Below are 10,604 nucleotides of genomic sequence, written 5' to 3' on the forward strand. Positions count from 1 at the left end.
CTAGTGACAGAGGTACAGTAGGCAATGAGGGAGTCTGTTGCATGAAAAAAGAGCAAATTACAATTTCCGGTAACAGTGTTAGACGGAGCCACTTCCACTGATGTCACTGAGCATAAGGAATGGTGACTGAGGAAGAAACCAGGCAGCTGAAGGTGTTGAACCACCCACTACAGCCAAGCACTCTCCTTGTCCATTACAGCCCAGGCCAGTTCCCATGGGGCTGCCTGGGAAACTTGTAAGTCCTCCCTCCCTCTGCCCGTTGATGGCATGTTCTGCCTCTGCTTTCATCTTCCTCTCACCAGGTTCTTTCTGCCACACAAAAGAGGCTCTGACTTTGACTGTCAGCTCTAACACAGTAGATGTGGTAGCTGCTCCTATCAGGAACCACTCAGTGACAGGAGCTCCAGCACGTGCAGGGCGAGACTCAACGGTTTTAAAAAGCATGGACATCCATATGGGAGTGTTTGTGTGTGTAAATGCAGGTGCCCTCAGAGGCCAGCAAAAGAGGCTTGAATCTCCCTGGAGCTGGACGCCCAGGCCTCTGTGAATCACATGATGTGGGTATTGGGACCCTAATTTGGGTCTGATAGAAGAGCAGCATTTCTTGTTTGTTTAGTTGGTTGGTTGGTTTGATTTGTTTCCTGTTGAAAGTAGCTTTATTCATACAACATATATTTATCAGTTTCTCTTTCTCAACTCCCCCATATCCTTCCCACCTCCCAACAAACCCAAATCCACACCTCTTCTTTCTCTGTCTCATTAGCAAACCAATCGACAGGTGCTGGGAAGATGGTTCAGGGGTCAAGAGCACTGACTTCTCTTCCAGAGGTCCAGAGTTCAAATCCTTGCAACTGTGTGGTGGCTCACAGCCACCTGTGATGAGATCTGGCACCCTCATTTGTGTTCATTTTGGGTTGGTCACTGTCTGTTGGCCATGGAGCCTGACTTAAATGTGGTTTGCATACCCAGGAAGACTGCCTAGGAGAAAACTATAATGTTTCCCTTGTAAGTGATTATTAATTGCAAGTGTCTCCTGGATGAGAAATGGAGCCTTGTGTCCATATCTGCTCTAGGTGCTGGGTCCCCGTCTGTAGGTTCTGTGTGTGCTGTCACGGCCTCTATGAGTCATATGTGCGTCATATGTGTTGTGTTAGAAGGCCTTGCTAACTTGGTGTCTTACAACCCCACAGGACCTAATAATCCTTCAACCTCCTCTTCCACAGAGTTCCCCGATGTGTGAGTGGGCAGATTTGATGTCAACATCCCATTTAGGACTGAGTGTTCCAAGCTCTCTCACTCTCTGCACAGTGTCTTGTTGCAGGACTGTGGATTTGCTCCCATATGCTGCAGGAGGGAGCTGTAGAAGAGCAGTCTCTTCGCCTAGATTCTCTAGAATAGAATTGTCAAAAAGATCTGTGTAATAAAGATAATTTGATGTAGGATTACCCTCTGTACGCTCTGAGTATATTTTATTTTCATTAGTTAGTAAAGAAGCTGCTTTGGCCTATGGCAGGGCAGAATATAGCTGGGCGGGAAATCTGAACGGAATGCAGGGGGAAAGAAGGAGGAGCCAGGCAGACACCATGTAGCCTCCAAAGGAGAAAGATGTCAGAACATTATCTGGAAGCCACAGCCTCATTATGATACATAGATTAATAGGAATGGGTTTATTTAAGACATAAGAGCTAGCTAGGAATACACCTAAGGCATTGACCAAGTAGTGTGGTAATTAATATAGTTTTATTCGGGTCTGGGTGGCCAGAAAATGAAAGCACATTCTAGTTTATGTGAATTGCTAGAATGGTTTCCAGGCTATAAACCTGCTAGTCTAGCAATGGCTGTCTCCAGGCAGAAGGCCAAGAATTCAGTAGCTGCTCAGCCAACGCAGCTGGATGTCTTGGCTGCCCTCAGTCTCCACAGCAGGACAGAGAGGGACACCGAGAGTGAGAGCAAGCAGCATGCAGGGTCTCTTCCTTCAGTCACCCTACTCGCTTGCTCCAAGACACCTCAGCCCGTCAGAGTCAAGGGGCAGAGATTACCTGGCAAAATCTGGATGCCTATCCTAAAGCTGAGAGGCTTGAGGGCCTCAGTTTTCCATGAATATTTAAACTCCAGAGAATGCTATCTCACAATGTTGAGTTTGCAGCAGTTCCCTCTAAAGCTTAGTAAGCATGCATTTCTGAGCCTGGAATTGGGAAAATCTGGTTCAAGTCAAAGTATATGAATTGAGAATCTGCATTATTTTTCCCCAACATAATAGTTTTATTAACTACTTGGGAATTTTATACAGTGCACACTGATCATACTTGCTTCCATTTGAGGTGCTTATAAGCAAAGAAAACATAAGAAATTCCCTCTGCTCCTGGAGTTGGGAAAGGAATTTTGAGTGCATGGTGACAGTTCCTTGATCCCTGCTGAGGTCAGGTTACAGTCCCTTTGCAGACCCCTCCTCTTTTGATGCCATGGTATAAAAGCTAGCCCCTAGCAGAACAATAAGGAAGAAGCTGTTCTCCCTCAACCTCGTGCTCTGTGAATTCATTCCACCTGGACACCCTCGGCCGAGACTCTTGGTTCCAGCGCTGGTGTGGTATCTGGAGGCCCCCCCAGAGAATGAAAAGTGAGGTAAAAGTGGATCGGGTCGTCCTGTAGCCGGCCAGGACGTATTGGGGATTAAGTAATAATTATAAGAGATAATTATAAGAGATAATTAAAAAGGAATGGGGAATACCCCGGGTAAATCAGAGTTAAAGTTTCATTTGAAGAGATTGTTGAAAGAGCAGGGAACAGCTGTAAAAACTAAGACTTTAGAAGATTTTCTTAAAAGTATAGAAACGTGGTGTTCCTGGTTCATCACCAGTGGAGCCCTCAATATTTCTGAATGGGAACAGGTTCGTGTGGATCTTCAAAAAACTTTGAGAAAGGAAGGGCCTGAAGTCCTGCCGGTTGCCACTTTCTCCCTTTGGAGACTGATCAGGAATGCTTTGCTTACAGAGAAAGTCCGGGTTAAGCAGGTTTTGAAAGCAATAAAAGTGGTGTTATCTGAGATTCAAGATAGTGAGACTAAGTTTCCCTTTGTTCTTATTTTGCCTCTGACATGGAGGCAGAACCGCTTGCTCAGCCTGCTAAGGGGAGGCCCAGTAAGATAGAGGAAAGAAAGACTAAAAAAAAAAAAACAAAAACAAAAACCTCCAGACAGGGAGGAGGGAAATGAGTCATGGGACAGAGTTTCCTCTTAGAACTTAGGGGCTCTTCCCAAGTAAAATTCTTCAGTGCAATCACGCCTCTATCCCTCTTTTTCTGATTTTGAAGAGAGCTTGGGATAATCCACAGGCTCAGAAGAGGAAACATTAGAGGGAGAAATCGCAGAACTGCCATGAGAATTATGCAGGGCCCTTTTAAAAGAAAAGACAAAAGGGACCTCTGGGGAGAAGGACAAGCCCCGTCCCTATCCTCTTTCTGATGCAGTCAGGACCTCTCCAGCCCCTCCCCCTCAGTTGGGCTTGGAGGAGGCTCCCTGCGGAGGCGCTAAGTGCTACCCAGTGATTGCCCCTGTTGTGGAAATTCCAGATCCCCACAATCCAGGGCAGGTTTTTTGTAGTCGTGAACCTCTGGCTTTTAAGGACTTAAAACAATTAAAGGAAGCTGCCAGCGTTTCTGGCACCCAAGCCCCATTTACGTTATCTCTTACAGAGTCTTTTCGGGCTCTTAATCTCACCCAAGTGATTGGCAGCAACTCTGCCACACTGTGCTTAGTGGGGGAGACTTTCTTATTTGGAGAGGAGAGTTTCAGGATAGATGTACCCAGACTGTCGCTTAGAATGCGCTATGTGGGCAACTCCAAAGAAATGCTGACATGCTAGCAGGGACAGGTGCTTTTGGGACCATCCAGCAACAAATTCAGTACGATCTGGCAGTATATGCCCAGGTTGCAACTGCAGCCATTGGGCCTGGAGGGCCCTCCCTCTAACTGACGGAGGAGATCACCTGTCTAAAATCCTTCAGGGACCTTCCGAACCATTTTCAGATTGTAGATCGACTCATACAAGTAGCAGAGTGACTTTCTGGACCAGCAGGAAATTCTATGCCAATGGTGAAACAAATGGCCTATGAGAATGCCAACAGGTTCTGTAAGGAAGCCCTCTGTCCCCAGCGGAAGAAGAGTCTTAATTACTATATCCGGATACGTCGAGACATCGATGGGAATTTTATTCAGGGGCAGATCTTGGCCGCTGCACTGGGGCCCCTAAGAGGGGAAACAATAATGGTACCACCAAGAAACCAAGGACTTGCTTTGGTTGTGGCCACATTGAACATTTTCGCAAAGAATGCCCCCCAAATTTAAATAGCAATCTTCGCCGCCCGGGACTGTGCCCCTGCTGCAAGCGAGGATACCATTAGGCCAATGATTGTTGCTCTAAGACAGATGTGGAGGGACAGCCTCTTCCTCCTCCTACCAATCAGGGAAACTGTAAGAGGGTCCAGCCTCAGGGCCCCAAAGCCAGTGCATATGAGGCTATGACCTCCCTTCCTGTGAGTGGCAGGATTCGTTTCATCCCCCAGAACAACCCCTTCACATCTCAGGCCTCATCCAGGGAACCCTAGAGAGTGCAGGACTGGACCTCAGTCAAGCCAGTCAAACAGTCTTGACACCTGAAATGGGAATACAGGCCTTATCTATGGGGGTGAGGGGACCCCCACTTCCAGGTCCTATGGGCCTACTGTTGGGATGCGCTAATGCGCTCCTTAGGGGCATCCGTATACATCCTGGACTGGTGAATTCTGACTTGGAAGGGGAAATTAGGATTATGGCCTCTGTGGAGAGGGGAGTGGCAGTAGTGCCAGCTGGGGACCGAATCAACTAGAAACATTTCTCTTTAAGGAACTAGGTCTGATGGCCATCACATCCTACTGCCTACCTTGGTAGTCAAAGGTTTTTATTTTGACTTCCAGAAACACAGCATGTAAATGGCCACAGTGGTGTTTGCCAGTTCAATGGCTTACGTTGCTGTCACTATTATAAATGCTGAAGTAACTGGAACCTACTTGGGAAGTCCTAAGAAGGAGACATCAACATGATGTCATTTCCTTCCCTGAAGAAGACCAAAAACAGTTATGGCCTATTGTATTGTTTAGCATTTCTTCGCTTTTGTGTCTCCACCTCTGAATCACCTACTTTCTTGGATTTGTCTATTCGTGTGGCCTCTTCGAAGAGTATCTTTAAGCCTCACCTAAGCCCTTAAATTTCAAGTGTTTAAAACACTCCGGTAAACAAGCCAGAGATTGTGGTGAACTTCCAGAAAAGTCTGAGGGAGATGGAAGAAGGTGAGGAGGAAGTAGAAGAAGGATGGAAGGAGGAGAGGGCAAGAGAAGGATGAAAAAGATGACAGGAGAGAGACCCAGGACAGAGAGGACCATGGCCCCAGGTTTTCATAAACCAGTGTTTCCGGCAGGTTCTAGATACCTTGAAAGGTCTGTATCTTCACCATTGTGCGCATATTGCCTGCCTGCGCGCATTGCCGGCGTTGTCTTCCCTTCTCACTCAGATGCTGAGTTTGTCTGTGGAGCTTCCTGTCATCTTATAAAAAAACTGCAGGCACTGCTGCTTTCTCTTGGGGTAAAGGATCCGCGACTCCAGAAGGGCTGCCTCATCTGCCACCCCCGAGCTGGTATTGAAGTACATGAAGTAACCGGCACCTGTGGCGAGAACAGCCAACATCCCATCTCTGCCTTCCATGACATCTGTGACGCAGAACCCTCTACCCAGACAAAGAGGAGTAGGAAACCATCACCATTATTCAGGCCCCCAAAGCTAGAACGTCTCTGAAGAATATAAATAGAAACATCTGCTCTCAATGGGCATAGTTACTAGCTAGCTAACACCAATGTTCTGCACATCTCTCTACTGTATTTATATTGATTTATTTGGGGAAGAGTCTCTACGGAGGTCAGGCTGGTTTGGAACTCATGATCCTCCTTGCTTAGCCTCTAGAATGCTGAGATTTCAGAGTAATAATGTAGAGACTTCCTACAAAACATGCAAATATCTCGTATAGGCATTTTAATGTTAGCTACATACAGTAATATTGATACTTTGAGTCAAAATGACTTTTTCCTGTTTCCTTTTAGCCTTTTAGGAGGCTACTGTAGGCTGTGTATTATATATGCGGTTACCATGGTGTTTCCATTGGCGGGTGCTGACCTAGAAACACTACCTTCCGCTACAAAGTCAAGTTATTAACGAGGTATGCCCTTAACAGTTTTGACATGGTAAACATACAGCTTTCATTTGAAAACTCATTTAACTACTTTGAGATGTACAATATATTATTGTTAATTATAAAAATGTATTCCTTGGCAATTTCATATTTGCATAAAATGCATTTTGATAATATGCACGCTCTACTGGCCTATACCCACTCCTGTGAAACTCCTCCCCAGCACATTCTCCTCCTATTTAGGTCATTTATTTTGTGTCACCTACTGAGTCTAAGTAAGGTCACCTGCACACAGGGGTGGGAAGTTTCTAGAATGTTCTCCTGCATCTCCACGGCCTGGATACTTTTTATTGAGTTCATGTTTAAGATAGGAGAACTAATCTTTGTTCTTGTTCAGATTTTCAGGTCTGATATTGAGCTCAATCATCTAAAGACACCATTCACCACCTCAGGGTGATGACCTTTGACCATCACCAACCTTTGCACCGTCCCACCAAGGTGTGGTCCACCTGTCCAGGCCGACTGCTGTCCTCGCGGACCCAGTCATCGTCATCACTGGTCCCCTGGATCATTCCACAGATGTTTGCCTTCTCAAAGGCACACTGGTCCAGCAGGGTGTGGGTCGCGGCTATATATGATATTTTTGACACATGGTTAGAAATGTAAGTATCTCATTCCAAATAGTTAATATCTTAAGCCAATAAAGCACCACTGTTTAAACAAAACAAAATCACAGACTTTCATTCTTCAGAAGTTTTCAAAAATGGAATTCTTACTGTCATTGGTTCACTCTTAGAATGGAGACACAGAACCATGTAGCTCAGAAAATCAGAATAAAGACTTGTGATCATTCCTTGCTAGACAGGCCAACACGAAGTCAAGACCAAGTATGAGGCAGGTAGCTCAATGGGCTTTACTCTCTAGGCCCCTGGATACCTTTAGAAAGCACACTTGGAATATGCTCCCATCTCAAAGCTTTAGAGTACTTTAAGGGTAACCCTATGAGAGAGTTTTGCAGAGCACAACACACTTTCAAACCTATTGCCTATCTTGACTTTTCCATAATTGCTTGCCCTTTGAAAGGAAGTCAGAGAAACTAGACAATAACAGCTCCTTATATTTGCCCAAGACCTTAACAACAGTGCATATGACACAAGCCTTCTATGAGATAACTTTTTATAAAGAGAGATTGCTTAAGGTTCTGCAGAGCATTCAAGAAAAGTAATGGAGACTGAGGGCAAGCTGTTTTAGCCAGTCCTCAGGCCCAGAGGTACTCACTGCAATTGTACATTCGATTCAGCCTCTCTAAGTCAATGGCACTGAAATCCAGGCGCTGTCCAATGATGCTGTTAAACTCGGGGATCTTGGTGGTGATGGTCGGGATGCTTTCATTCTTGTTAAATGAAAATGGCCCATAGTGCATCACGGAGTCGTAATCACAGGGTGTGTTGAGATCTGTGATGATGTTGTCATCGTAAGTGTTGAAGTTGTGTTCATAGCCTGTTGGAGAGAGAACCCTCAGGTACCACTCAGCCATGCTATCCTCTCCAAACTTTCCTCTTTGCCTAGGTACTCAGATATCTCAAGAAGAGAAACATTGCATCTTTAGTTACCATACATATGTATGTATACATATATGTATCTTAAAGTTAGAATATATAAAAAATAAGCATTGTTGATTATTAGTATTAATCTACTGCCTCCATAATACAGTTTTTGAAAAACAGTATGAATAGATTGTTGGAACAACCAAAAAATAGCCATTTTCTATTAATATACATATTTATATACTAATTATTTTGCATTATAAATGTGGCCTCAGGTTAAACTCAAGGCTGCGGGGACTGTGGCTGGGGTACAATAAAAGACACAAGTGACTCTGGGAACTCAGATTGGCTTTGTTGCTCAGCGGGTTTGCTGTCCTCCTCGAGGGCAGTTATCCAGTGATTGCAGGTAATTTAGATAGATGGAGTTTTATGTGATGAAATAGAGATAGGAGAGAGGTGTGTGCTGAGCCACGTGACTCAGCCGTTAGTGAACAAATCTGCGGATTACACTGGCCAGCTGTTTGCTTTAAAAGTCGTTGAGTATTATCTTCCTCAAGACTACAAACAGGTATTTTTTTTATCGCTAATGAAATTTTCAGCGAATCAAACTGTATGTATAGGAAGGTAAAACATTCAACCCTGTAGGTAAATATAGCTGGAGTCTAAGAGAGGGCTATGGCTCATAGTCAGTGATACAGTACTGTTGCCTGCAAGTCATGCCCCCTTTCCCCTACACACCCAGTTACGGGACAATCGACCCTGAGAACCAACCACACAAAGTCTTATCTGAAATTTCAATTTTTGGGAAATAGATTCCCAAGGAACCCTCTGCTAAGACAACGACTTGGCCGCAGTGCTTACGTGGCAGGATTTGCTGACGTGTGCATGTGTGTGTGTTTGAGGGTGTGTGAGGGTGTGTGTGTGTGTGTGCGTGTGAGCATAGGTATTGCATGCTGGTAACACATAAGTCTTTTACACTTAAAGCCTTCCTGTTATTTCTCCATTATTCCACATTCATGAAACTGTTAGACTATGATAGGTTGGAGGGACACAGGCTTAGAAACCACACAGGGCAGTCTGATACATGAGGGAGCTATCCATCCTCTTGTAGGGACCACTGACTATTTTACCCCAAATGAGCTGTGCTGACATAAGTCTTCCCTGGGATACAATTTAATATTAGAGCTTTATCCGTTCTCATGAGCCTGAAAAGTCAAATTATTGCATACACAGTCATATATGAACCTATGCATGAAGTGGAATATAAATGAAAATTCCTGAGCAAGGAAATTATTTGCTTGAAACATTATGTGTGCTAAGAGTGAAGTCATTTCTAGCATAGTGAAGTTTCACTATTTACTTGTGATCAGAAAAAAATGCTTTTCCACATCCTGAGCTAACTCCCCTATTCAAAACATGCATGGATACATATATACACACACAGGCACAAACACTTATCACACACTTATTACACATACACACATATACATACATGTACATATGCATACATATATGCATGCATACATACACATTAAATCACATATACACACATGCACATATAAAAATACGCATACATGTGTGTGCACTTACACACACATCAACAGACATGCCCTCATACATACATAAGCATACATATTGTCTTAGCTGGGTTTCTACTGATGTGATAAAACATTATGACCAAAAGCATCTTGAGAGGGAAGAGTTTGTCTCAGCTTACACTTCCACACCACAGTTCTATCATAGAAAGTCACGAAAGGAATCCCCAGGCAGGAACTGCAGCAGAACCCATGGAGGAGGGGTGCTTACTGGCTTGCTCTCCAAGGCTTGCTCATCCTGATTTCTTACACACCAGGACTACCTGCACAGGTTTGGCACTAACAATAGGCTTGGCCCAGTCAATTGTCACAATCAAGGAAATGAAGGAAATTCCCTACAGACTGGTCTACAGGCCAGTACTATTGGGGGCATTTTCTCAACTAAAATTCTTTCTTCCTAGGTGACCCTATGTTGTATGAAGTTGGCATTAAAAACTAGCCAACACACACACACACACACACACACAGAGAGAGAGAGAGAGAGAGATACACACATACACACATACTTGCATTAAATGTATATACATGCAAATATACACATCCATACATACATGAACACACAGATATATGCACACATACACAGAATCCTCTGGAGTGTGTTCTCTGGTCGTCATCATAATGTCACCTCAGCCTTCTGAAGCTGTCATGCAGAAAACAGCCCTATGTCCTCTGAAATCTAATTCCTTTTCCCCGTGAGAACAAGAAAACAGACTTACCCCTCCAGTGAGTCACCCTGTCCTGCCATGCAGAGACCAGTTGTGACCAAACCAGCACATTCCGAGGAGAGCTCCTCATGCAGACAGCTCCGCACAGCCCTTCTTTTTATGGGAAAGGCTGGTGCTCCTGTGCCCACAGAGTTAGCCTGTGTCTCCCACAGATGGTCTCAGAAAACCCGAAAGACAACAGCAGCCTCTTTGCTGTGCAGGGTCATACATACCTGGAAGGATCTCATCCCAAAGAGAAAGGTTCTTTCCCACTTGTTGATCACCAACCATAGACCAGCACCTTTAAAGAGGAAGGAGAGGAAGATGTTTTTATAGAGATATAATTTACATATTTATATATGATTTATATTCAAATGGTTACAATTTATAAGATTCCAGTACAAAAAAAAGAAAGTTAGGTTTTACTTATTTATTTTTAAGTTGGTCGCTGGAGCGATTACTTAGTCGAGCATTTGCTATACCAAAATGAGGACCAGAGCCCAAATTCCCAGTGTTCGTTAAAAAACCAGGAAAGGGAGAGCA

General features: G+C 44.3%; 1 protein-coding gene across 1 annotated transcript; it reads right to left on the reverse strand.

Annotated features, from left to right (window-relative positions):
* Positions 1-5,524: 5,524 nt before the first annotated feature.
* Positions 5,525-10,169, reverse strand: LOC148119078 (meprin A subunit alpha-like). Its single transcript, XM_087897988.1, has 4 exons — positions 10,074-10,169; positions 7,494-7,715; positions 6,694-6,843; positions 5,525-5,694 (listed from the first exon to the last, which is right to left on the reverse strand). Exons 1-4 carry the CDS (start codon positions 10,150-10,152, stop codon positions 5,540-5,542), a joined length of 606 nt encoding a protein of 201 aa, XP_087754114.1. The 5' UTR covers positions 10,153-10,169; the 3' UTR covers positions 5,525-5,539.
* Between the last annotated feature and the right edge of the window lie 435 nt (positions 10,170-10,604).

The sequence above is a fragment of the Myodes glareolus genome, chromosome 18, assembly GCF_982192425.1.
Source record: "Myodes glareolus chromosome 18, mMyoGla1.1, whole genome shotgun sequence".
Lineage (NCBI taxonomy): Eukaryota > Metazoa > Chordata > Mammalia > Rodentia > Cricetidae > Myodes > Myodes glareolus.

Coding starts and splice junctions, on each gene's coding strand:
- LOC148119078 (XM_087897988.1), bottom strand. CDS start 10,152: ATGAGGAGCTCTCCTCGGAATGTGCTGGTTTGGTCACAACTGGTCTCT. Junction 7,716..10,073: donor CAGGGTGACTCACTGGAGGG/GTAAGTCTGTTT, acceptor TCTCTCCAACAG/GCTATGAACACAACTTCAAC. Junction 5,695..6,693: donor CTTGGTGGGACGGTGCAAAG/GTTGGTGATGGT, acceptor TTCTCGCCACAG/GTGCCGGTTACTTCATGTAC.